The sequence below is a fragment of the Macaca thibetana genome, chromosome 13 (assembly GCF_024542745.1).
Source record: "Macaca thibetana thibetana isolate TM-01 chromosome 13, ASM2454274v1, whole genome shotgun sequence".
NCBI lineage: Eukaryota > Metazoa > Chordata > Mammalia > Primates > Cercopithecidae > Macaca > Macaca thibetana.
In genome coordinates, this window is record NC_065590.1 from 80,004,122 (window position 1) to 80,031,670 (window position 27,549).

The 27,549-nt window shown below is 50.7% G+C and overlaps 2 protein-coding genes across 5 annotated transcripts in view; both read right to left on the bottom strand.

The window, feature by feature from the left end:
• SNX17 (sorting nexin 17) overlaps positions 1–4,246 on the bottom strand; it is a 139,452-nt gene extending 135,206 nt beyond the window's left edge. The window contains exon 1 of the mRNA XM_050753815.1: positions 4,237–4,246. The gene's annotated coding sequence lies outside the window, so the exon portion shown is untranslated. The remainder of the gene's footprint in view (positions 1–4,236) is intronic.
• On the bottom strand, positions 109–27,428 carry CAD (carbamoyl-phosphate synthetase 2, aspartate transcarbamylase, and dihydroorotase). Of its 4 annotated transcripts, XM_050753781.1 has the most exons (45): positions 27,190–27,428; positions 26,807–26,946; positions 23,478–23,607; positions 22,506–22,648; positions 22,182–22,323; positions 21,817–21,988; positions 21,108–21,293; positions 20,836–20,948; positions 20,383–20,528; positions 19,997–20,128; positions 19,628–19,861; positions 18,962–19,183; positions 18,569–18,757; positions 18,183–18,307; positions 17,870–18,000; positions 12,657–12,769; positions 11,874–12,118; positions 11,405–11,651; positions 10,978–11,076; positions 10,581–10,805; positions 10,309–10,491; positions 9,891–10,109; positions 9,457–9,624; positions 8,687–8,869; positions 8,474–8,578; positions 7,587–7,826; positions 7,287–7,368; positions 6,603–6,769; positions 6,263–6,427; positions 5,974–6,105; positions 5,529–5,730; positions 4,930–5,120; positions 4,691–4,831; positions 4,364–4,465; positions 3,552–3,648; positions 3,297–3,347; positions 2,950–2,994; positions 2,678–2,847; positions 2,509–2,583; positions 1,786–1,998; positions 1,469–1,594; positions 1,110–1,265; positions 912–1,013; positions 593–687; positions 109–479 (listed from the first exon to the last, which is right to left on the bottom strand). In XM_050753781.1, exons 1-45 carry the CDS (start codon positions 27,269–27,271, stop codon positions 377–379), a joined length of 6,729 nt encoding a protein of 2,242 aa, XP_050609738.1. In that variant the 5' UTR covers positions 27,272–27,428; the 3' UTR covers positions 109–376. The 4 variants fall into 4 exon arrangements, with proteins under 4 accessions (XP_050609738.1, XP_050609739.1, XP_050609735.1 ...); XM_050753782.1 differs by lacking the exon at positions 3,297–3,347; XM_050753778.1 differs by having other exon boundaries at positions 912–1,265.
• Between the last annotated feature and the right edge of the window lie 121 nt (positions 27,429–27,549).

Sequence of the window (27,549 nt, forward strand, 5' to 3'; positions counted from 1 at the left end):
CCTCGTGATCCGCCCATCTCGGCCTCCCAAAGTGCTGGGATTACAGGCTTGAGCCACTGCGCCCGGCCAATTTTTCTAAAAGAAAGCTCCGTTCTACTACACTCAGCATCAAGGGGCAGCTCAGCTGTTTATTAAGTCAGTAGAAAAATGACTGTACAGGTTTAAGGTGCAGGAATGAAGATAGGGCAGACTGGGCCCCAGCATCTGAGGCCCCACCCCCATGCCAGAGAGCTCCAATCCAGAGCCTGAAGTGTGGTCAGCACATGTGAGCTATCTGGATGTCCAAGAATATCTAAGTGTGCTGCCCCCGTAGGGGGCACTGGAATTCCTTGCCCAGCAGCTGGGCCTAAAGAGAAGAGGCTGAGGAAGCCAGGCCCTAGAAACGGCCCAGCACGGTGGCTAACAGAGCCATGCGGATGTACATGCCATTCTCAGCCTGGCGGAAGTAGGCTGCGCGGGGGTCCGAGTCCACTTCCACGCTGCAAAAAAAAAAAAAGGAAGTTATCGTGCAGGCCATGGATGGCTTGTCCAGGACTAAGTCTCCTCCCCTCCACCAGACCCGAGGCAGTCTCCAACTCTGATGCTGCACCACCTTATCTCATTGACACGGGGCATCGGGTGCATCACCACCATCTTCTTCTTGGCCCGGGTCATGATGTGGGGAGTGAGGATGAACTGGCCAAAGCACTGCAAGGCAGATGGGGTCCCCGTTAGTGCCTTGGGGTAGGAGTGGCTACAGAGGACACAAGTCTGGACTCCACTGTGGCCCCCTCCACACCCACATGCAGCTATGGCAACTAACGGACATGAGGTTTAATAGCTCTGACCCAGCCCTCAGCCCAGCCTTTCTGTCCTCATATCTGATGCCCTATGGCAGCAGCCCTGGCTTCTTCCTCAAGCCCAGCACTCACAGCTTCATACTCCTGGGTAGAGCCAAATCGTTCCTTCTGGATTCGAGTCATGTAAAGCACATCAGTGTCAGGCAGTGCCTCCTCAATGCTCTCGAATTCCTCCTGGAGGGTGAGGAGAGCCATGGTGGATGCAGCACTGGGCTCTGACTGCCCAACCCACGTCTCCATGGCCTCCAGGCTGGGCTGTGAGGGTCTCACCTGCTTGGTGCCGCGGGAGGCCACAAAGGCCCGCACAGTGGGTGGCATGCGCAGGCTGGGAGGTGCCACGTAGCGCAGGCTGACACGATACTGGGTGAGCAGGCAGGCCAGGGAATGTACTGTGCGTCCGTGCTTCAGGTCACCCACCATTGTGATCTAGGGGAGGAACCCAGTCACCACAGGGATCCCAGACTGGGTTCCCCCGCCGCCCCCCGCTACATCATTTCCAAGCTTTTAAAAGTCCCTGGAGCAGAATGAAGGCCTCCTTGATGCAGCTGTCCTAGACCAGGGTAACCACTTCCTGCCTCCCTCTCTAGATCGTCCCCTGGCAGGGCCCCAACCCCTGCCACCACCCTCACCGTCATGCCATTGACAGTTCCCAGCTCCTCACGGATGGTAAAGATGTCCAGCAGGGCCTGGGTGGGGTGCTCTCCGACCCCATCCCCAGCATTGATCACTGGCCTCCGGCAGTGCTTGGCGGCCAGCTGGAAAAAAGGGGAAAATCCTGTCTTTTGCAGCTCAGAGGCCCCCCAACTGTCAGTCCCACTCTTCCGGGGTCCCCTCACTCATCTGGCCCAACCTGAGACTTGCAGTCACAGAAAATGTGGGTAGAAGGGTTCTCAAGTCCCTGGGTCCAGCCTTCTTAACCCCATCTCAGTACCCAGGCTGGCCTCACCTCCACTGCTCCAGGCTGGGGGTGCCGGAGCACGACGACATCAGCATAGCAGCTCATGGTCTGCACGGAGTCAGCCAGGGATTCGCCCTTCTGGACAGACGATGTGGCTTCCGAGAAGCTGAGCACAGCACCTCCCAGCCGGGCCATGGCTGCTGCAAAGGAGCTGCTGGTCCGTGTGCTCACTTCATAGAACATGGAGGCCATGACCTTCCCCTGGGGAGAGAGCAAGGTGGAAGGTGCACGTATGTGTGTCCACCCTGGGGGAACCACAGGTGGGCACCACCACCCCAAGTGATATTTGAGGGACGCTGTGAGGACCCTTCTGCACCTAAACCTTCCCTGTGACCTGTCAGAGCCTTGACGTTTCCAACACTGGTGTCACTCTGAGCTAAAGGCTCTGCCTCCAGAAAACCACATCATTAAGTGTTTGAATGAGCCGGGGAAGGAGGACATACCCTAGCTCTCTCCTGTGATTGCAGCAGCCCAGACCAGAAGACCCCACTAGTGGGGTGATGGTCTCATGCTCAGGGCCTCCCAAGCCAGCTAAATCCTGCTTTGGGGAGGGAAAACGTGGGGGGAAGATCTACAGCAGCAGAGGGATGGACTAACATAAGGGAACAGGATGGCAGGGGTAAGACCCACTCTGACCACTGTGCAGCCCTGCCCTGATGCTGCCCAAGGGCAGGCAATGGCTTGGACCCTAGCCCCGGCCCTGATCCTGACCTTCAGGATGTCGAGGCTCCGCTCCTTCTGCACCATCATACGCAGTGTGTGTGCCACATTGAACAGGTGAGACATCTAAGAAAGAGCCCAAGTTAGCTAGAAAGGTCCTAGCCCCAGTTTTCCAAATCCTCAAAGCTCTGGGTGGTCCCATCCTCCCTGCCCCAGGCACCTGATCCTTGGTGAACTGCTGGACGGACAGGATATGTTGGCCCACTAATGAGTGCAGCAGGGGTGAGGTCTGGGGGTGCAGCAGGCCAGGGGTCCCCAGGTTCTGGGGAGATGCCTGTCTAGGTACTGGTGGTGGAGGGTAGCAGGTGCCATCAGGGGTTCCCATCAGCTCTGCAGTGAGGGATGGGGCAGAAGAGGCTGGTCAGAGGGTTCCTCCTACCAAGGCCAGATCAGAGGTCCCCGAGGTGAGTGTGTGTCAGGGTGGAGTCTCACCTGGCTCAGCCACCTTCCGAGAGGACTTCTCCTTCGGCTCCTCAGCTGCAAACAGGACAAGGGGACAGATATATATTTATATATATTTATGGCTGAGGTTTGGAAAGAAATCCCATATTCCCAGGAACTCTGAATCACAGTGTATGTGTTAAACCAATTCACAACACAGTAATATAGCAGGTTAGGGGAGGGCAGGGGACTGCAGCAGCTCTGGGGACAGACAGGTGGCTTCCATGGGGCTGTGTTGTATGGGAGCAGTGGTGCCCTCCCGGGGCTCTCCCAGTTGGCAAAGGCATCCTAGGCAAGAGGAACGGCCAGACTCACACCAACCAACAACCTGGATTTACCCCATGCTCTGCTGCCCCGTGGGATCCCAGCTCCTGGGCGGAGGAACACAGCTGCCCACAACAAAAAAGGGCATGTGAGAAGTTGTGAGATGCCTACTCACACTGGGAGACTTGTTTAGGCAAAGGATGGCACAGCAGATCAGACAAGGATAAAGGGATGGAGAGGAGGACGTGTAAGTAGAGAAAGGTGAGGCGCTGGGAAGAAGTGGATCCTGTCCCAACACAGCCTCTGAGTCACCGGAAGCCCACTCTTACCTGGCAAACCTGGGTCGGAGGCTCGATGGATTCGGGGCGGCAGATGGAAGCGGCCATCAGGAAGCCCTGGGATGCCACGGCGGGGCCTTTCAGGTGTCTGGAGGGATAACAATGGCCCAGAGTTTTTTTTTTCTTTTTCTTTTGAGATGGAGTCTCGCTCTGTCGCTCAGGCTGGAGTGCAGTGGCGTGACCTTCTGGCTTCAAACAATTCTCCTACCTCAGCCTCCCAAGTAGCTGGGATTACAGACGTGCACCACCACGCCTGGCTAAATTTTGTATTTTTAGTAGAGATGGGATTTCACCATGTTGGCTAGGCTGGTCTTAAACTCCTGACCTCAGGTGATCCGCTGCCTTGGCCTCCCAAAGTGCTGAGATTAGAGGCATGAGCCACTGCATCTGGCCAGGCCCAGCGTTTTTAAAAAGTAATTGGCCCAGCCGGGTTAAGAGATCGGACCATCCTGGCTAAAACGGTGAAACCCCATCTCTACTAAAAATACAAAAAATTAGCCGGGTGTGGTGGCACACACCTATAGTCCCAGCTACTCAGGAGGCTGAGGCAGGAGAATCACCTGAACCCAAGAGGCGGAGGTTGCAGCAAGCTGAGATCATGCCACTGCACTCCAGCCTGGGAGACAGAGCAAGACTCTGTCTCAAAAAGAAAAAAAAAAAAAAGTAATTGACCCAACCCCACTTCAAATTCAGTCCCTCAAGAAAACCCCAACTGTTCCTGAACCACCAACAAAAATGTTCAAGTTGTTTATCCTGCCCTGGGACTAACACCTCCCAGCCCCCTAGCCCAGAAGTGTGGATACCGTGGTCATCTCACTGGTGGTAGGGGCTGAGGGTGGGAGCTGAGGAACAGCCCCCTGTGGCCACTTCCGTACATCCTGTCCATAGCCTGGGGGCACCAGAACCTGCAGGCAGAAGGCAGGGCACTCAGGAGGGAGCAGAGAGAACTCAGGTCCTAAAGGGGTAGATGTCAGCAAGGACAAAAAGCGCCTTGAGGGAGCTGTGCCCCCAACCCCTGGTCCAGGGCAGTGGTGCACATAGTGGGACAGTGTAGATGGGCTGGGTAGGGAAGAGATGAATGTGCTGTGGAAGAGGGCACTACTGAGATCAGGCAGGGGCTACTTGCGTACCTGCCCGTCGATATAGGCAACCTCCCCTCGTAGGACCACACGGCGGATGGTGCCCTTCACCTTCTGCCCTTCGAAAGGTGTCCAGTGGGCCTTGGAGAAGGGCATGTGGCTGGGGATTGTCCACTCATGCTCCAGATCCACCTGCCCAGAGGACATGGGTTATGCTAGGGAAAGGCTCCCCAGAGAACAGATCCTAGGGCTGGAGAGCTCCCCTCCTGCTCTGGGCCTCATCCCCACACCTCCACATAGGTGTCCTCCTGTGGCGGCAGGTGAAAGATGCGCCGAGGATTGTGGTGCAATCGCTGCAGTAGGTCGTCCAGGCTGAGCCGGCCCTCGCTTACAGCTGTCAGCAGTAGCGGCAGCATGGTCTCTAACCCTGGGAACCCAGGTGGGGGCCTGGACCCACACTTCTCCTCCAAGGTATGGGGAGCTGGGAGAAAGCAAGCCATTACCCTCAGGACCAATCATCTCCACGTCTGGGAAGTCACCCACACCCCAGGACTGCACTTCAACAACCTCCTTACACTCACTACCACTCCCGATGCTCATTTTTTCTGGGAACTGGAAATGAGGGCAATAGGACTGCTGCCATCTTCTGGAACCCCCACTTTTACCCATGTATTCTTTCATTTGCAGTTTTACTCACTGGCTCATTGATTATTTCAACAAGTATTTATCAGGCACCTATCACAGACCAGGCACCCTAGAGGCTAGGGTCTCATACAGATCAAGACCCTGTCCTTGTAGAGTCCTGAGGCCTGGCCTGGTTCCCATTTTCTTGCTAGGGCTGTTCCACAAGCCCCACTGGGCAGAGGAGGTACATGCTGGATTCTCTCACCATGGTCTGAGGCAAAGCAGTCAATGACAGCCATATTCTCCCACAGGGCTTCCACATCCTGGCGGGAGCCAAGCTCAGGCCGGACCTCCCCCTTCCCAGGCCCCAGGCGCTCCAGGTCATCATGGCTTAGGAACAGGTGGTGGGGAGCCACCTCGCAGGTCACCGGCAAGCCCCGTGCCTTTGCAGCTTTAATTAGCAGGATCTGAGGAACAATGGGAAGATTCAGAAGAGGCACCATCCATATGCCGTGCCCTACACAAAGTCCCATTGGCCAACATCCCTGCTTAAAAAATGATGATGTAGACCTGCAAGGGCGCTGGCTCGAGACCCTCCTCCCACTGGCTCGAGACTCTCCTCCAGCTGTCTCCTGCCCCCAAGGACTACCCTGACCTTTGGTGTTACTAGGAAAGCAACAGAGACAGCAGGAACTCTGGTATACTCTTACCTCCTCCTTCCGTGCCACGTGACATATGTGCACTGAGCGCTGAGTGAGCTGAGCCACCATGAGGACAGCAGCCAGAGTTTGCTGCTCTGCGTGAGCCACAATGGGGAGGTGAGAGGGCCATGTCTCGAAATGCTGGGAGCAGAAAGAACTGATGAGGAAGTGTGCAGAACTTTTTACTGTGCTCATCAGAGCCCAGAACCTCCAGGAGATACCCTGAATCCTCACTGCTAGGGGCCCACAAGCCAGGAGACACTGGGTGGTGGCCTCCTGCCACATGCACACTCCCTACCTCCATCCACTGGACCACGCTGTCCAGCCGCAGCTCAGAGAAGGTCTCATTGAGGTAAAGCTTCAGCCCAGCTGCAGACCCGGCCACGGTGCCCAACATTCCTGCATTTTCAGACGAGGCCCCAAGGAATAAGGCAAAGTCGCAGCGGGCGCTAGCCTCTGCCAGCTGGAGAGGATACACAGAGGTAAGGCTCACTGGCACCCATGCCCACACAGGCTAGTCTGGCACCAGTGGCCTGGGCCCATGGGGAGGGGCAGAATGAAAAGGGCTCAGGGAAGCAAGGGTGGCTGGTGGGGGCATGTGGGTCTCCAATACCAGGAAGAGAGGTGCAGTGGCTCACCTTCTGGGCCAGGGCCAGAGCAGGGGCGTCAATGATGGGGGGCCGGGTATTAGGCATAGCACACACCATGGTGATACCCCCAGCCAGGGCAGCAGCTGTGCCTGAGGCAAAGTCCTCCTTATGTGTCCCACCTGGTTCCCGCAGGTGCACATGGACATCAATCAATCCTAGGATAAAATGGAAGCAGCAAGATTACAGGAAGATTCAGAAATAGGAAGGATAAGCTGGACGCGGTGGCTCACGCCTATAATCCTAGCACTTTGGGAAGCCGCGGCAGGTGGATCACCTGAGGTCAGGAGTTGGAGACCAACCTGACCAACATGGTGAAACCCCGTCTCTACCAAAAATACAAAAATTAGCCTGGCATGGTAGCATGCGCCTGTAATCTACTTGGGAGGCTGAGGCAGGAGAATCGCTTGAACCTGGGGGGCAGAAGTTGCAGTGAGCTGATATCGCACACCACTCCCTCTCAAACAAACAAACAAACAAACAAACAAACAAACAGGGATCCTCAGACAGGCCACTATGGATCAAGGAATGAAAGACTGAGAAAGATTTTGGGGTCTTCACAGTCTGTGCAGTCCAGGACAGAGTGTGGACCCCCTAGCCATCCTTCACCACACTGAGGGCCTCTATGCCAGCGGCTGCCAGTGTCCAAAAGCCAAGTTCTCCCCAAAGACTTACCCGGCAGTCGCACAAGCTTTTGGGAGGTCATACAGTCAACATGCACCTTCAAAGGAGGGGCTGGCCCGATCTGGCCTAGGGCCTGCAAGTGGAAAGCAGTCAGCTTTGATTTAAGGGAAGGGTGATTCTGGGAGTTGTAGGGAGAGACGTAGGTTTTCCCATAAACCAGGCTCTGTACTCTCTATACCCACCGTCTCTCCCTCTGTAGCCACGAAGCTTTATTACTAGCATGACTGTTCCATACTCACTCCTCCATCAACACCGGCAGTCTCTCCCTCCCAGCACGTGGGTCTAAGTTACCTCCACGAAGAGTTTGGTGCACTTGATATCGATGATTAGGGGCACAGAGAAGTCAGCGGCCAAGCGCCGGGTGCGGTAGCCCTTGGTGACAAAGGAAGACAGACGCCGGCCCCCAGCTCCACGCATGGACAGGTTAATCACCAGCTCAAAGTTTTTCTCAGCTAGCTGCTCCAGGATGCTCCGCTGTGGTGGGCACTCACCATCCACGGCCTCCTCAAAGTGCCAGTCCACAGCTGTTACCTGCCAACCAGGAGTCAAGGTCAAGGCCAAGCTGAGCCTGGCAGGGGTCAGGAAAGCTAACCTTAAGGGAGAGGAACTGGCCGAGGAGCCCATGATGAGGAGACTGAGGATCCATAGGGTGGGGACCGAGGGCTGCCACTATTTGATATTGGCAAAGTATATTTCTTAACGGGAAAGATATCTACACTAAGTAAATAGGTTACCAAGGACTAGGTGCAATATGAGCTCACACATATGTACACAGAAAATTCTGGAAGGAAAAATATCAGAATAGTGGTAGAGAGACTATAAGAGACTTTTCTCTTTGCTTCCTGTGTATTCTGCTTTCTACATGGAATATAGCTTATTAGTATAATGGTAACAATAAAAGCAGGGGAATAGGAGATAATCCTTTTTTTTTTTTTTTTTTTGTTTGAGACAGCATCTCACTGTTTCCCAGGCTGGAGTGCAATGGTGCATTCACTGCACACTCACAGCTCACTGCAGCCTCTACCTCCTGGGCTCAAGAAAGTCTCCTGCCTTAACCTCCTGAGTATCTGGGACTACAGGCATATGCCACCATGCTCAGCCCAGATAATTCTTTGGTGCAGTATTTTCACCCCCTTGGGGAAGGGCAACAGTGGGGTAGGTTGCCAGAGTTCCTGTACCTTGACTCCATGCTCAGTGTAGAAGTCAGCTGTGCCGAGACTGGCATAGAGGCTGTAGCCCAGGCTCTCCAGTAGTCGCACAGTTGGGAGTAGCTCACTTTTGTTCTGAAACCAAACAGAAGGATGAAATTGTTTTCTTCCTGTCTTCCATTTCAAGGTCAGCCCTGGCTCGGGGAGCCACGGCCCTCGGGAAGTCCACATGGATTCTGGTACCTTATAGCTGCCAATGGTCAGCAGGATATTCTTCTTGGGGATCTTAAAGCCAGTGCTTAGCATGGCCTTGAGGTATGCCTCGCAGCGGCTCTCCCCAAAGCCGGCTACCTCGCCAGTACTGGTCATTTCCACACCCAACACCACGTCAGCACCCGCCAAGCGGGAGAAGGAGAACTGAGGCACCTAAAGGAGCAGGAGGGAAGAGAGAGGGCCAAGGTGTGAGGGGACCTCCTCCCTCACCAGCAGAGACGGACACGGTCCCCTGTTCTTGAGCTCATCTGAATGGCAGGGTCAGCTTGCCCTCTCTGTGTGCCCTACTGCTTTCCAAACATACTTGGGGTTGTCCCTCAGGTTCTGCTTAGGATGTGCCCTTGCAAATAAAAAACCTTACAAGCTCTGCAAATAAAAAACCTTAACCATCCTTCAAAACTCAATTCAAATAGCACCCCTTCTCTCAAGTCTTCCCAGATCACCCGTTTTGGAAGCAGCACCTCCTGTCTCTGAACTCCTGCAGCATTCTGTTTATAGGTTGAATATGTAGTTTTATCACAGCCTGTTCTATACCAAAGTTTTTTTGGGGATGCATCTTCTCTTCCCTCCTATTACCATAAAGTAAGCTCCTAAGGGACAATGACCACCTCATTACCCCCATGATCCGGCAACGCCTTGTAGTCGGTGCCTGGTTTACATGCTGATTGACAGCTCTGTGTGGTGAGTGACCTCTCTCCCGCTATTCTTCTGCTAACCCCAAGGGTTTCAATATTCCTTACCTTTACTCCCACGACTCCAGAACCAGTCATTAGCCCCACAGGTTCCACTTCTTCCCCCATGATGACCCGCGTGGCCAACGCTACTAGGTCCACGCCCAGTGTCTTGGAAACGAAGGGGAATGAGCGAGAGACCCGTACGTTGCATTCAATAACTTTCAGCTGGTCATCCTGGGGCAGAGAAGACTGGTCAGGCCTTCTGCAGGATGGCCTTGCTGACACTATCTATAGGCCTAGACTCTTCCTCTCAGTCACCAGTCTCTGGGGGAATCAGACTGAGCAGGGTTCAGGGTGACTAACTGTCATAAGCCCCAACACCATTAGCTCCAGCTATAGCCCCTTCCCTCAAGCTTCCCTGCCTACTTAGATGAAGGTAGGAGACAGTACAGGGTTTCATGGCACTGTGGCCCTTTAATTCTTTCCTTTAGCCTTATTACCTTGGCAATGAGCTGCAGATTGAAGGGTCCTGTGACCTGTAGCTCCTGGCCCACAGCATGCACAATGGCTTTGATCCGCTCCAGGGTTTTGGCAGTGATATCTTGTGGGGGGGTCACCAGCGTGGCATCACCTGAATGCACACCTGCATTCTCCACATGCTCAGAGATGGCGATGGCTGCCACCACACCATCAGAGGCCACAGCATCCACGTCAATCTCCTAGTGGGGGGACACAGACAGTGTGATGTATGGCCACTTTCTTCTCCCACTTACTCTAGGATTGTCTCTTCCTTTACCAAGCCCCACAGAGCCCACTGTTCCCAGCCCTGGTGCCTATGATTCTGCTGGACCAGAGAAGGAAGTCTCCTCCAGGGCTGGCAGCATGCCCTGAGAGACTTCGCTGTCTGCAGCCTCCCACCTTAGCCTCCTGGATGAACTTGGAGATGACCACAGGATGCTCTTTGGAGACGGCTGCTGCGCTGCTCAGAAAGCGCTCCAGGTCCCCATCCGTGTAGGCCACATTCATAGCAGCACCACTCAGCACATAGGAGGGGCGCACCACACAGGGGTACCCCACGGTCTGGCAGAACTGGCGAGCAGACTACAGGAGGCAGGGAGCTTAGCTGGGTTGTTCACACTCACCCCCAAGAATCATCCAGCCTCCAGGTATCCCACCAGGTCCCAGCCCACCTCGAGGTCACTGAGCTCCCTCCACTGAGGCTGGCTGATACCAATGGTGTCAAGGAGCCGGGAAAACTTGAAACGGTTCTCAGCTGAGTCGATGGCTTCAGGGGAGGTACCCAGCACCCGGCACTGCTGCCGATGCAACGCCATGGCCATGTTGTTGGGCAGCTGTCCACCCATGGATAGGATCACACCTTCAGGGTTCTCGAGCTCATAGATGTCCATCACCACCTATAGTGCAGGGGAAGAAACAAGCGGTGGCAGCAAAAGAGGGCAGGAATCTGAGCCTTCCTGCTCACTGCTTCCCTCAGCCCCCACCAAGTTTAAAAGAATCTTAGGTCAGCCAGCTGTTCGACTCGACCCTGGCCACCCAAGCTACCAGGAAGCCCCCATTCCCCCTCACCTCAAAAGAGATCTCATCAAAGTAGAGTCGATCACACATGTCATAGTCGGTGCTGACTGTCTCTGGGTTATAGTTCACCATGATGGTCTTATACCCCATCTGCAAGAGGGAGGGGAAGGGTACTTAGCATTCAGGAAAATCATGGAGAAACTAAGCCAAAGCCCCTACTTCAGAGAGTACCAGCACAGCTTCCTCTGAAAGAGCTGTACAGGACCCCTGCCTTGGGAGGGAAGGAGGTACAAAGTGTTGGGGAAGAGATTCATGCACCATGTGGGACATGAGAGATGGCCTAAAAGGACCCCCGCCCCAAAGCTCTATGACCAAAGTAAGTGATGGCAATTAATAGGAAATGCCAGGATCAGTGCCAAGCAATTGCTAGAGATAAACAAAACAGCAAAGAAACTGGAATGAAAATGAACTCTCTGACCTTTCGGAGCTGCTGGATGCAGCCTACAGCACACCAGTCAAATTCAACACTGGAGCCAATACGGTAGACGCCAGAGCCAAGGACTAAGACATGAGGTGTTCGAAAGGTGAGGTCGTGGGTGGTGCCCCAGTATGTTAGGTACAGGTAATTTGTCTGGGCTGGCCATTCAGCTGCAACTGTGTCAATCTGTTTCACTGCCGGACAGATCCCCAGTTCCTGACGCAGCTTGCGAACAGCCAGCTCTGTGCTAAAATAGAAGAAGGGTCTGAAACACAGGCCCAGGGAGTAGGGTACAGACTGATAGACGGTTGAGACCCCAGGGCAGGGATGAGAGAAAATGTCCTTGGAACCAAGGTCAGAAGCCTCTAAAGCTCCCCACACTCTCCTTCCTCCTTCCCAAGGGTCCCTCACTGATACAAAGGTTCTGCCCCACATTTCTCAGCCGGAAGCTCTCATTGCCACCTCTGACCTCAGAACTGCAAGGGCAATCTGCTTGTCTGAGAAGCCAAGACACTTGGCCTGTTGCAGCAGGTCTGGGGGCAAAGGCTGTCCACGGTGTTGTTCTAGCAGCTGGGCATGTGTGATGATACGCTTCATTCGGTGCAGGAACCAGCGGTCGATGCGTGTGAGCTCATACAGGCGGTCCACCGAATAACCAGACCACAGAGCAGCTGCCACCACAAAAATCCGCTTATCTGTTGGAGTCTCCAACTCCTGATAGAAAGGGGGTAGACAGAGGGAAGCTACCGCCAGCCCATCTAAAAGCCTGAGCATGCGTAGCTGCCACTGTCTCAGGAAGGGGAAACTGTACACCAGAGCATAGGCTGTATAATTGCAAAAACCTGGATACCAATCCTGGGTCTACCTCTCACTGGCTATGTGGCTTTGAGTAATTTCTAGAACCTAAGTCTCAGTTTCCTCATCTGTAAAAACAAATCTAGGGTGCAGCACAGCAACATGGCACAAGTATACATATGTAACAAACCTGCACGTTATGCACATGTACCCTACAACTTAAAGTATAATAATAATAAATAAATTTAAAAAAAAAAATCAAAAAAAAAAAAAACACAAATCTAATAATACATCCTTGTGTGATAATGAGACATCTCAAAATTCTCAGCAAAGTGAAAACAAAGCAAATGTCCAATGATAACTGCTGCTAGTGTTACTGGTAACAAGCTCATGGTCTGGGGGCAATGAGAAGCAGGGTCTATTTTAGGGGTGTTACCAGGGGAGGGGAGCAACTTACCACATCACTGACTGGTTTCACTGTGTGATCAAAGCCCACACAGTTCTCATCCACCATGCGCAGGGCCTTCTGGAAGGCCTCCTCAAATGAACGCCCAATGCCCATGACTTCACCTGGAAGAACAGAATGGAAGGACTGAAGGTGTGGAGGTGGAAAGGGTGGAAGGAGGGCACTGCCCATAATGCCTATGGTTTATAGTCAAGACTCTGGGAGATTCCCAAGGCAAATCACATGATGGTGGGATTCATGGTGTTTCACAATTAAGAAATCTTAATGGCCGGGCGCGGTGGCTCCCGCCTGTAATCCCAGCACTTTGGGAGGCCAAGGCAGGCGGATCACAAGGTCAGGAGGTTGAGACCATCCTGGCTAACATGGTGAAACCCCATATCTACTAAAAACACAAAGAAATTAGCCGGGCATGGTGGCGGGCACCTGTAGTCCCAGCTACTCGGGAGGCTGCGGCAAGAGAATGGCGTGAACCTAGGAGGCAGAGTTTGCAGTGAACAGAGATCGCACCACTGCACTCCAGCCTGGGGAACTAAGTGAGACTCCCTCTCAAACAAAACAAAACAAAATAAAACAAAAAAAGAAATCTTAACTTATAGCTCTTTTCCCTGCCATTTTCATGGATAAGCTCAGGTTTTATGCTTATTAATGAATATAGAATCAATATGCCTAAAACGGGCATGGGGATACTGGAATATACCCCATATACTGGATACTGGAAGTTTATCACAGTGGCCCAAACCACTGATGGCTGTCCAGTTATTGGGCTTGATTTATTCACATAATGATAACACCATCTGGAATTCTTTAAAACTTTTTTAAAAAGTGTAGATAATAGGAAGATGAGTCCTACTACTCATCCACGCAAAGTAAATCACATTTACAGCCATCATTTTAGAGTTTCTCTTTCTGGACTTTTCTTCGTAGGTTTTTTTTTTTTTTTTGTAAGATGGAGTTTCACTCTTGTTGCACAGACTGGAATGCAATGGCGCAGTCTCAACTCACTGCAACCTCTGCCTCCCGGGTTCAAGCGATTCTCCTGCCTCAGCCTCCTGAGTAGCTGGGATTACAGGTGCATGTCACCACGCCCGGCTAATTTTTGTATTTTTAGTAGAGACGGGATTTCACCATGTTGGACAAACTGGTCTCGAACTCCTGACCTCGTGACCCACCCGCTTTGGCCTCCCAAAATGCTGGGATTATAGGCGTGAGCCACCGTGCCGGGCCCTTCATAGGTATGTTTTACATATGATCACAGCATACATATAATTTCCATCCTGTGTTTATTCATCATACATTTTCCCACATTGCCACATGGCCTTATAAACACCAACTTAATTCTTTTATGAGATGGAGTTTCGCTCTTGTCACCCAGGCTGGAGTGCAATGGTGATCTCAGCTCAGTGTAACGCCTCCTGGGTTCAAGTGATTCTCCTGCCTCAACCTCCCAAATAACTGGGATTACAGGCATCCACCACCATGCCCGGCTAATTTTTGTATTTTTAGTACAGACAGGGTTTCACCATGTTGGCCAGGCTGGTCTCGAACTCCCAACCTCAGGTGATCCACCCATCTTGGCCTCCCAAAGTGCTGGGATTATAGGCGTGCACCACTGTGCCCGGCCAACACCAACTTAATTCTTATATGATTTGCCATAATTTAACTGCTAACTGAAGGACATTTAGCATTTTTTTTTTTCCTGAGACGTAGTCTCACTGTGTCACCCAGGCTGGAGTCTGTGGTGCAATCTCAGCTCACTGCAACCTCTGCCTCCCAGGTTCAAGCGATTCTCCTGCCTCAGCCTCCTGAGTAGCTGGGACTACAGGTGTGTGCCACCATGCCTGGCTAAGTTTTGTATATTTTTTAGAGATGGGGTTTCACCATATTGGCCAGGCTGGTCTCAAACTCCTGACCTCAGGATATGCCCACCTCAGCCTCCCAAAGTGCTGGGATTACAGGCGTGAGGCACTGCACTTGGCTCATTTAGCTTTTAAGTGTTTACAATTAGGCAGTCCTGGTGGCTCACACCTGTAATCCAACACTTTGGGAGGCTGAGGCAGAAGGATCACTTGAGGCAGATTGAGACCAGCCTGCACAATATAGTGAGACCTCCCTCTCTACAAAAAATAATTAAAAAAAAAAAAAAATTAGCAGGGTGTGGTGGTATACACCTGTAGTCTCACTCCTCATGAGGATGGGGTGGGAGATTACTTAAGCCTAGGAGATGCAAGCAGCAGTGAGCTACAATCACACCAGTGCACTCCACCCTGACAGAATAAAACTCTGTATTTAAAAAAAAAGTTTTCATAATTATAAGTTAGGCTGTGATGTATTCTTTATTTTTTAAACAGACAGGGTTGGCTGGGCATGGTGGCACATGCCTGTAATCCCAGCACTTTGAGAGGCCAAGGCAGGCAGATCACGAGATCAAGAGATCAAAACCATCAATGTGGTGAAACCCCATCTCTACTAAAAATACAAAAATTAGCTGGGCATGGTGGTGCGTTCCTGTAGTCCTAGCTACTCAGGAGGCTGAGGCAGGAGAATCATTTTAACCCAGGAGGCGGAGGTTGCAGTGAGCCGAGATCGCGCCATTGCACTCCTGCCTGGCGACAGAGGAAGACTCCGTCTAATAAAAGGAAAAAAAAAAAAAAGCCAGGCACAGTGGCTCACGCCTGTAATTCCAGCACTTTGGGAGGCCGAGGCGGGCGGATTATGAGGTCAGGAGATCGAGACCATCCTGGCTAACATGGTGAAATCCTGTCTCTACTAAAAATACAAAAAATTAGCCAGGCATGGTGATGGACGCCTGTAGTCCCAGCTACTCAGGACGCTGAGGCAGGAGAATGGCGTGAACCCAGGAGGCGGAGCTTGCAGTGAGCCGAGATCGTGCCACTGCACTCCAGCCTGGGTGACAGAGCAAGATTTCGTCTCAAAAAAAAAAAAAAAAAAAGATAAAACAGACAGGGTCTCGGCCAGGCACAGTGGCTCATGCCTATAATCCCAGCACTTTGGGAGGCCGAGGTAGGCAGATCAACCTGAGCATGGGCATTCAAGACCAGCCTGACCAAGAGGGAGAAACCCTGTCTCTATTAAAAATACAAAATTAGCCATGCATAGTGGCACATGCTTGTAATCCCAGTGACTCGGGAGGCTGAGACAGGAGAATCGCTTGAACCCGGGAGGCAGAGGTTGTGGTGAGCTGAGATCACACCATTGCACTCCAGCCTGGGCAACAAGAGCGAAACTCCGTTTCAAACAAAAACAAAAACAAACAAAAAAGACCCTGTTGCCCAGGCTGGAGTGCAGTGGTACAGTTACGGCTCACTGCAACCTTGAACTCGTGGGCTCAAGTGATCCTCCCACCTGAGCTTTCCAAAGTGCTGGGATTAATTATAGCCACCGTGCCTGGACTGGGTATGATGTTTTCTGTTTTGGATAATCTCCTTAGGATACATTTCTAGAAATGTAGAGGCAATAGGTAACACAAATTTTACAGCCTTTGATAAGTACAAATAACTTTACAGAAGTCTGTGCTTTATCATACAAAGTTTAATCAACCTTCTAAGAAGTGGGCATAACAGTATCTCATTTAACTAAATTTCTTTTTACTAATGACAGGAACCGTCTTTTCTCCAGGTTTGCTTATTGATTTCTTCTTCTGTAAAGTTTTGTTCATCTCCTCTGACCATTTACTCTAGGGGCTTAAGTATTTACCAACTGTATTTTTCTATTTACAATTCTAACATTTACGTTTCTTTAAAAAAGTTTTAAGAACACTACGATGCTAACAGCAGTGTTAAGAAAGCAGATTGTGACTTATTTTGTTCGATTTCTTTGTAACTGTGGTTATAAGACCTTTTATTTTGAGATTTGTTAAAAAAGAGAAACCTAACACATGCATACACATATGCCTAGAAATGTATGCAGTCATAGACACATGGCCGAATTAATCAATCTCTGTAAGGCAAGATTACAGGTGACTATTGTTCTTTGGTTAAACTATCTTTTCTTGTTTTCCATGATTCATGTTTCTTACTTACTTGTATAATAAAAGTTACAAAAAGTTATCAAAGACCACATTCCAAGAATACTTGAATAGATACAAAACAATTAAATGTCTCATCTAGGAACCAATCTTTCATTGGCCTATTTTCAATCCACTTCTTTTTGCCACAATTTAATTATGGCTTCATTCCCATGTTTATTCTAATTTTCATATAACAGAGATTCATCTCCAGAAGGAACAAATTGGCAGTCTTGCAAAATTTCTAAAAATTCTGAAATAATATCTGAGCTTAGACTTGTTTAAAGGCCACTACTGCTCTAAATGGAAAGCTGGAGCACCACAAAATGCTCTTATCTATCAGGCTGGTGGCACTCTGTCTGGTACATGTGTGTGTGTATATATATATAAAATTTTTTTTTTTTTTTTTTGAGACTGAGTCTGGCTCTGTCGCCCAGGCTGGAGTGCAGTGGCCGGATCTCAGCTCACTGCAAACTCTGCCTCCCGGGTTTACGCCATTCTCCTGCCTCAGCCTCCCAAGTAGCTGGGACCACAGGCGCCCGCCACCTCGCCCGGCTAGTTTTTTGTATTTTTTAGTAGAGATGGGGTTTCACCGTGTTAGCCAGGATGGTCTCGATCTCCTGACCTCGTGATCCGCCCGTCTCAGCCTCCAAAAGTGCTGGGATTACAGGCTTGAGCCACCGCACCCGGCCTATACATGTATATTTTTGTTTTGGTTGAAATGTGTTAAGAGTATGGTCTTAGGCAACTAAAGGGATACCACAAAGAAACATACTAACTCAATTCCAACATGCTCTGCCACTGCTGGGTACTGTTACAGCCATTCATCATTCACTAATAAATTTCCTTGTTACCAAAAAGGTCTATAATGCCCTGCTCTGATGTAAACATCATAATAAAAAAAAATGTCATTTAGTGGCCAAAGCAGAAAGTGCCAGAGAAGGAGATACTGTAAAAATGAGATGAGGTAGTCTGGTGGCTTGCACCTATCACGGAGATTCTGTATTCCAACACAGATTTCCAGATGCCTCCCCAACTCCTGACGACGGCTATAATCTTAGTTTGAAATGTCTCAAGCACCTGCTCCTATAGGGGCTAAAAGACCACGCCAGGGAACTCGGACATTTGAGATTACTGGTCATGGGGGGCCCCATGGGGGTGCCCGGGGAATGAGTCTCACCAACGCTCTTCATGCAGCTCCCGATCTTTGTGCTGACTCGCAGGAACTTGCTAAGGTCCCATCGAGGAATCTTCACCACACAATAATCCAGGCTGGGTTCAAAGGCTGCTGTGCCCCCTGTCACAGAGTTCCTGGGGTCCAGCAGGTGGGATGCCAGAAGGACAGTGAAGGAAGTGTAAAGGGTGAGCTTCCAGATAGCTCTCTCCATTCCCACAAATATAGGCCAATGTCCTTTTCATCTTTCCTGTGCCATCAATATTTTCTTCAGCCCCCGACCCACTTCCCCACTGTGATTTCTCCCTCATCCTCGTACCTGAGCTCAGGCAAAGGGATGCCCAATGCTAGCTTGGCTGCCACATAAGCCAGTGGATAACCTGTGGCCTTACTGGCCAGGGCAGAGCTGCGAGAGAGCCTGGCATTCACTTCAATGATGTAATACTGCAAAGAAGGAGAATAAAGAAAAAAGGTCACCGGCCTAGAAGCCCCTGTCTAGCAGAGGTCTCAGAAAGGAGAGAAAATAAGCCCTCTCCAGAGGGATGGCTAGCAAAAGCACCCTCCCTAAGGCCCAACCCCAGTAAAGGAGATTCCAGCTTCTACTCCAGGGACTGTAAGGCCAAAAGACCTCAACTTCAAGTGCCAAAAATTATGCAAGCAGAGGGGGTAACAACCACACTATCAGCTCCAGAGCCTAAAGCTTACCTGCTCAGACTCAGGGTTCAAGGCATACTGCACATTGCACTCCCCAACAATTCCCAGGTGCTGGGTCACCTTGATAGCCGTCTGCCTCAGGAGCTGGTACTCCCTGTCATTCAGTGTCTGGCTAGGGGCCACCACTATGGACTCACCGGTGTGGATGCCCAATGGGTCCAAGTTCTCCATGTTACACACCTGTGAAGGAGGGTGCCATGGAGGTCACTGCCAAGCAGAGTCAGGAGAGGCAGAAGGCTGCACTCCAGGGTCCTGTTACCTCTGGGGCTGCACCTAACCTGGGTCTGAGGGACATAGAACTCTCAAAGACCTTAGCCCAGGCCTCTGCTCTTCCAAAAGCTCATCCTGCCTGACATGACTCCCACCCTTCCCCCATTTACTCACCGTGACACAGTTTCCATAGGCATCTCTCACCACCTCGTACTCAATCTCCTTCCATCCCTTCAGAGACTTGTCTACTAGCACTTGGCTGGTATGGGCAAAAGCTGAGGCCACGAGACCAGAGAGCTCCTCCCTGTTAGAGGCAAAGCCAGAGCCCAGGCCACCCAGGGCAAAGGCTGAACGCACCAGCACAGGGTACCCCAGCCGTTCAGCAGCTGCCTGGGCCTGCAAGGAGTGGAAGAGATGAACAAACAGGTTATTCCCCGCTGCCCAAGGTGTGCCTGACCCACAGAAAAAACAATATGAAGAAAATAACACAGCCAGGCACAGTGGCTCACGCCTATAATCCCAGCACTTTGGGAGGCCGAGGAGGGTGGATCACCTGAGGTCAGGAGTTCGAGACCAGCCTGACCAACATGGAGAAACCCCATCTCTACTAAAAATACAAAATTAGCCAGGCACAGTGGCGCATGCCTGTAATCCCAGCTACTCAGGAGGCTGAGGCAGAAGAGTCGCTTGAATCTGGGAGGCAGAGGTTGCAGTGAGCCGAGATCGCACCACTGTACTCCAGCCTGGGCAACAAGAGTGAAACTCTGTCTCAAAAAAAAAGTAAATAACACTACCAAAGAAAACACCACCATTCTTCCTTTACCCAAACACCCCTCCAACCTGTTCAAGAGAATTTGCTGCCTCGCTGGGGGCCACATGCTCTCCGATCTCTGCCATTCTGGCAGCAAAGGCCCGTCGATCCTCAGTCAGCTCAATGGTCTCTACTGGTGTGCCCAGGACCCGGACCCCATACCGAGCCAGCACCCCGGCCTTGGTCAGCTCTACACCACAGTTCAGAGCAGTCTGGCCCCCAAAAGTCAGTAACACACCATCAGGGCGTTCATTACGTATCACCTGAGGACAGAGAGGGGAGTTACAGGCATCAGAACCTTGTGGGTAGAGAGGCAATCAAAGAAGTTTAATAATGCAGCATGACCACTGGGCCCCCTGCCCAGTCCTCTTTTCATTCCAGCCTTGCCCCAGTCATACCTGGGTTACATAGTGAGGTGTTATAGGAAGAAAATAGACCTTGTCGGCCAGCCCCTGGGAGGTCTGCACTGTGGCAATATTGGGGTTGATCAGCAATGTCTGGATGTTTTCCTCCTTCAGGGCCTTAATTGCCTAAAAGGACAAGAATGGCATCTCAGCCTCTGCTGAAGAAGCAAGAATGCAAACAGCCTTAGGGCAGCATTCTCCTCTTCTTTCCCTCACTGTACTCTTGGCCCCTAATAATTGACTTCTATTTCTTACCACATCTCTCTGTACATTCCCCAAATCTGATTCATTTCCTCCCTACAACCTCAGCCCTTCTCCTTAAGACTGTTTCCATTCTTGAGGCTCACACACCCAGAAGGGTGGGGAGGGGGATGCCTCACCTGAGAGCCCGAGTAGTCAAACTCTCCAGCTTGGCCAATGGAGAGGCCCCCTGAGCCCAGGATGAGAACCTTTCGTGGTGGTGGAAGCCCAGAGCTGGGAGTGGGAATCCCAGGGGGACAGAGGCGCTCAGTCAGCCGCTCTCTAACTGTGGAAGCAAAGAAGGTCATAGAGCTGAGCTGGACCCAAGAGGTCAACTGGATTAGCTCCCTCACGTTCAGAAGAGTCCAGAGCAAATTACGCATCTAATGAGTAGCAGAGGGAGGACCAGAATCCAGGACCCTGGAGTTCCTTTCAACAGAAGCTTAAACGGTATCTTGGGTTGGCTGCCACCCACCCCCAATCCCCTTAACCTCCCAGACATCTAGGAGTTGCCCAGGGTATGTCCACCTTATGCCCATCCTGGAGCCAACCCTGTTCTTAGGTCCACAACCCAGTTCTACTCAGGATCTTACCTGTCTGGCCCCCAGGATTCCCAGCTGTGGCCTCTTTCACAGTTTCCAGAAAGATATCGAAAAGCAGTTCCATATCTGAAGGGCCAGCTTGGTGCTCTGGGTGAAACTGGACACTGTTAAAGAGATTGCATCATGAAAGCCATCATGGTCCCTGGCATGACACTGGCAACCTCGGAGGTGGGTAGTGGGAAGGAGGACTGCCGTGCTTTACTTTTCCATCATCAAGCGCCACAGGGCTTCAAAGTTGCAAAGAACTAGTCAACTAGGCTCACCTGAAGAAGGGCAAGCTGTTGTGTACAATGCCTTCATTGGAACCATCATTGGCGTTGGTGAAGAGAGGAGCCCAGTCTGCTGGCAGTGAGTCTGTCTCCACAGCAAACCCATGGTTCTGGGATGTCAGAAAGCAGCGCCCAGAGCCCACCAACAAGCAGGGCTGGTTATGGCCTCGGTTCCCATATCTGGAGGTAGAAGCATGCTGAGTCACAGGCCTCACTCACCCTCTCTTCACTACTGAACCTATCCCAGCTCTCACTGATCTCCTGTTCTCAGTAGCCCCGCTCCTGTTTCTGTTTTTTTTTTGTTTTTTTGAGACGGAGTCTCCCTCTGTTGCCCAGGCCGGAGGGCAATGGCACACAATCTCGGCTCACTGTAACCTCCACCTCCCAGGTTCAAGCAATTCTCCTGCCTCAGCCTCCAGAGTAGCTGGAATTACAGGTGCATGCCACCATGCCCGGCCAATTTTTGTATTTTCAGTAGAGACAGGGTTTCACCATGTTGGCTAGGCTGGTCTTGAACTCCTGACCTCAGGTGATCCGCCCACCTTGGCCTCCCAAAGTGCTGGGATTACAGGCATGAGCCACCTCACCTGCAACCTCCCGCTCCTATTTCAACAAGAATAAACGCCAACTCTCTTCTCATTCCTGAGACACCCCACCCCTCATACCACAAGTATGGGCCCCTTCTGCTCCCCACAAGTCCCACCTCATCTTGTAAGTCTTGGCCCCAATGGCTAAGGCCAATAGTTGGTGTCCCAGGCAGATCCCAAAGACAGGTCGAGGATTAGGCTCAGATAAAACACAGCTCAGCGTGGATACGACACTGGGATAGGAGGCAGGGTCACCAGGCCCATTACTTAAGAAGAGACCCTCATACTCTGGAGTGGGCAGAAAAGATGACATCAAAATCAGTATTTCAGTTACAGGAGGCACACCTGTGGCCCCTCAACCCATGAGAGTGTAAGTCCCAATGTCTACCTTCTTCACTGCAACTCATACTCATTGGACCAAGGGATAGATCTTCCACCCAAGCTGTTTGTCTGAGGCCCTGAACAGGCCCCAGCTACTCACCTTGGCTGTCTAGTGCATGGTCCCAGGGTACCACAGTGACCTCAGCCCCACGCCGGCAGAGGCATCGGATCTGATTATACTTGAGGCCACAGTCCAAAGCAAGGATCCGAGGGGCACCCCCTGTATTGAATACCCGTGGAGTCTGAGAAATAAAGGAATAAAGGGCAACAGTTAGCAGCTGTGCTCAGTGGGTGTAAGATATGCCTGCACCAACTCTTACCTTCAAAGCCTCCTTTGATTCTCTGCTGTGTTTACCCCCCAGTTGTGGGCAGAATATAACTACTGTGCTAGAGCTTGCAACACTCTCCCACTCTACCTCTGTACCTTAATGGAGACCTCTGGTACCAGGGGGCGGGCATTGGGGTCCAAGAATGGCAGGGATGAAGGTTCTGTTCCATTCTGGACCAGCTTCCCCAGCAGAGACCCTTGTTCCCGCAACTTCTTGGTCAGCTCCCGAGTGTCTACTCCTGTCAAAATAGCACAGTCTTAGGGATCACACTCCCCCAACTCAGTCATCTGTGAGGTCAGACTTCCAGAAGCACTTCCATTCCAGAGCCCTAGTCACACACAGCTGTTCTATGTGCATCAAAATCCTGGGCTATTGTGACAGAAGTATACTACCATGAAGCATTCCTGCCGAAAATATCACATCGGAATTGGACAACTCTAAATATATCCATTTATAGAAAATAAAATCAAGGGAAAAAAAAGAATACGCCAAGTAACACTACAGGAACGTAACCAAGTAAGTGCAGACTATGGGATACTAGATACAGGAAAAAGACCTGTTTTCAAATAGCTTACAAGGTCCACATATTAAGAGACTTATCAACCAAATGCAACGCATGAATCCTGTTTACAGCAAGATTCAAATAAACAGAAAAAAAAAAATTAGCGGAAATTTTAAACATTGTCTGGACACTTGTATTGGGGAATTATTAATTTTTTTTGTGTATGATGTTATTATGGTCATGTTTTTTAAAGATTCCTTTTGCATAGATGTTGAACTATTTGTAGATGAAATGATATGATGTCTGAGATTTGCTTCAAAATAATCCAGTGGTGGTGATGAAATAAGATTAGCCCTGACCTGATGATTATGGAAGCTGGGAGTTCCTTTCTGTGTTGGAAATTTTCCTTCTGAGTGACAGTTCAATTCTTTCCCCCAGCCCAACTCCAATCTAAATCTTCCAACTATCATAGTCTTAGTCAGGTCCCAGCAGACTACAGAAACTTGATTCTTTCCATCCAGGCATGCTGTGCTCTGTCCAGATATGCCCATGCTTGCCACCATACCTTGCAAACCAGGGATGCCATGCTGCTGCAGCCACTCATGCAGGGTGCAGGTGGCACTCCAGTGGCTGGGAGTAGGACAGCACTCTCCCACCACCAGTCCTGCTACGTGGATGCCCGAGGATTCAAACCACTGTAGATGGAAAGATTGTGAGAAGCCTCAGGCCAAGTTATTTTTTTACAGCATTTTCCCCATTGTGTGGCCACAGACCCTATATTCAGCCACACTGAATGGCCTTCAATATACCAAGCTTTTGGTGCTTTTGCATAGATATTTCCATTTACCAACAATGCTCTCTTCTATATGAAACACAATCCACAGGCCCAGGGTACCCAGTTGGTCACTGAAAATGACACTTTCCTTTCTATTTATTTATTTATTTTTTTTGAGATGGAGTCTCACTTGTCGCCCAGGCTGGAGTGCAGTGGTGAGATCTCAGTTCACTGCAACCTCTGCCGCCCAGATTCAAGCAATTCTCCTGTTTCAGCCTCCCGAGTAGGTGGGACTACAGGCGCCCGCCACCATGCCCGGCTAATTTTTTGTATTTTTAATAGAGACGAGGGTTTCACCATGTCAGCCAGGACGGTCTCAGATCTCCTGATCTTGTGATCTGCCCGCCTCCGCCTCCCAAAGTGCTGGGATTACAGGAGTGAGCCACCACACCTAGCCATTCCTTTTTTCCTTTTTGAGACAGGGTCTTGCTGTTACCCAGGCTGGAGTGCAGAGTGCAGTGGTGCAAACACACAGTTCACTGCAGCCTCAATCTCCTAGGCTCAAGTGATTCTCCCACCTCAGACTCCCGAGTAGCTGGGAAAACAGGTGTGGATCATCGCACCTGGCTAATTTTTTGAATTTTTTTGTAGTGACAGGATCTCACCATGGTGCCAGGTTGCTCTCAAATTCCTGGGCTCAAGTGATCCTCCCACCTCAGCCTCCCAAAGTGCTGGGATTACAAGTCATGAGCTACACGCCCCACCTCTTTCTTCCTTTATCTAAAACTGAAATCACAAATCCCTTCTCTGTGAAGCCCCTCCCACTCACCCAATACAGCTTATGCCTCCATCTTAGAGCTCTCTTAATATTTTATTTCCTCTCTTGCTATTTACATGGTATTATGAATATGTATGTGTCTTTGTCACGAAACAGAACTCAAGAGCAAGGCACATGGTGTCAGTCAGACATTTATTGAGGTGCAGGCATTGCAGAAGATGCTGAGAAAAGAGCAATGAACAAAAAAAGATGAGGTTCCTGTCTTCATGTTTATTTCTGATGTAGGGAGCCAGAAAACAAGGTAACACCCATATAAATATTCATTATATAGTGTGATTAAAAACTGAATAAGATAGGGAGGTACAAAATACATTACCAAATGAAAAACAAAGGTTCAGGGCACAATACTAAGCATGCTCCCCAAACTTCATTTGGGATTACTTTTAAAAAAGGCGGGGCATGGTGGCTCACGCCTGTAATCCCAGCACTTTGGGAGGCCAAGGTGGGCGGATCACCTGAGGTCAGGAGTTCAAGACCAGCCTGATCAACGTGGAGAAACCCTGTCTCTAATAAAAATACAAAATTAGCTGGGCGTGGTGTCCCACGCCTGTAATCCCAGCTACTCGGGAGGTTGAGGCAGGAGAATAGCTTGAACCTGGGAGGCGGAGGTTGCAGTGAGCCGAGATTGCGCCATTGCACTCCAATCTGGGCAATAAGAGCAAAACTCTATCTCAAAAAAAAATACAAATTTAAAAAATTAAATAAAAAAAGATAATATACCAGCCTGGGCAATGTGACAAAACCCTGTCTCTACAAAAAATACAAAAAAAGTAGCCAGGCATGGTGCCAGGTGCCTGTAGTCCCAGCTACTTGGGAGGTTGAGGTGGGAGGACTGCTTGAGCTCAGGCGACAGAGGCTGCAGTGAGCCATGATTATGCCGCTGCACTCCAGCCTGGGTGACAAAGTGAGACCTTGTCCGCCCCCCCACCCAAAAAAACAAAAACATGTTACTCAATAAACTCAATAGATAAGCGTTTAATAGCTACACAGAAACAAAGTTTAAGTGGGAGGGATCAGCATATTTAAACTGCATTCAGCTGGGTGATGAAGAGTTTAAGGAACCTGCATTCTGAGACTGTCCAGGGATCTGAAGGATAGTTTGGCAGAACCCTCCCTGGCCAGGTGGAGTAATCCATTTATATCTGTGAGTGGCTCCAAGAGGCCTTTCCCATCCTGGTACTAATAGGGCCTCAATTTTGTAGTTTTATAAACTCAAATTTTGTCAGTGTGCCTAGAGTTGACAAAGGTGATGACTGACATAGGTTAACCAAATTCACAAGACACTGCACTATCAACTAGAATGCAGTGTATTTATAGGTTTGTGATGAACCTATAAATTCCTTTCCAGGAAGAATAATATGTATGTCCTCTATCCGGAGCTCTCTTTCCCCAGTGTCAGGGTGGCTGGGAAGGCAAATTAAGAATTAAAGGCTTAGACACCTGCAACGAGGCCAAACAAATTTTGAGAACTACTACTCTAGGCCAGACTGACTTCCTCTATTACCTTAATTACTATATGTTGGGTTTTTTTAATGCTTGAACTGTCAGAGGGCAACTTAGTTTCCAAATTTCAGAGGTGAAGGAATAGGGGAAATCTCAATGTAGGAAGAAACTCAGTTTTCTCACCTAGAGGTAAGAACACAACTGAAAAGCAGAAAATCAGGCAAGGCCATGTCAGTAGGTCTAGAAAATGATAATACCACTGGTTTTGTAGGTAAACTGGCACTTAATGTCACTGCGAAGAATGTGACCCTAATTTCCAGTCTCTTTCCACTGATTTATGTAGTCCTAAAAAGCACTGCTCCCGTCTGACTCTGCTGCTAAAAAAAACCTTCAATGGATCCTTTACCAAATTAAGCTGACTCTGCTTTGGCTTCAAGTCCCTCCATGCCTACTGTATCTAACTTATCTGCAGGCTTTTTTCTCATGACTTCTGCATTCCTAACAAATTGGACAAGGCTGTTTCCCTTACACCTCTTTTACATTCCTTGATCCACGCCTTCACTACATACAGAATGCTTTCAACTATGCCTAGAGCCTTGATGCCCTTAACAAAGACGATAGCTTTTCCCTCTGAGGCCTCCAACACTCTGTGCCTCCCAAGGTACTTAACAACCCCTGCCTAACTACAATTATAGTAATAGTCTCAGTCCTTGACTTATTACTTCAGTGGGTATGTTTTCTGCACGATGCCCAGCAGGGTGTCAACATCTCCTACTTCACTAATAGTTAACAATTACTGATTTGAAAGGAATGTAGAGAAAGCACTGGGTGTGGCTACCTTGCAGAGACCGAACTCATCCATTTCATCTGGGGGGATGCCATAGTTGCCGATCAGAGGATACGTGAGCACTAAGATCTGTGCCTTGTAGGAGGGGTCAGTGAGGGCCTCAGGGTAGCCGACCATGCCGGTTTGAAACACTGCAAGAAAGAGGCAGGGCTGGGCTCCGGCAGGGCACCCTTCGGAACACTCCCCGCGCGACGAGCACACCCCAGTGGAGGCTGCCTTGGTCGCGAGGGGTTTACGGCGCTGGGGCCCATGGGCACCGAATCGGGGGAGGGGGTGTGCTGGCGGGAAAATGGCGGGGTCTGGACGGGGAAGGTTGGGAGGAGAGGCGCATCAGAGCGTGGGATAAGGTCTGCAGCCTAACCGGGCTTGCTTACCCACTTCCCCGGCAGTCGACACGGCGGCCCCAAAGGGCTGGCCCCGCAGGACCGACCCGTCTTCCAACACTAGGGCCGCCATGGGAAGGGAGCTCAGAGGCGGGGGCGAGTACGGAGAAGCGGGAAGGACTGCAAACTCCACTGGAACCACGTGAGGACGGCGCGCCGGAGTCGGTCCACGTGGCTAACGGCGCGCGGCGCTGGGGAGAAGCCGGGCGCGGCAACCCAGGAGCCTCCGGCGCGCTTGGCGGCGGCAGAGACTGCGGCGGCGCGGACACAAGCGGCGTGAGGGGCGGCGCCGGGCACGTAAGGGGCGGGGTCGGCGAAGCCACCGGGAGTGAGCCCTCGTGGTCTCCGCAC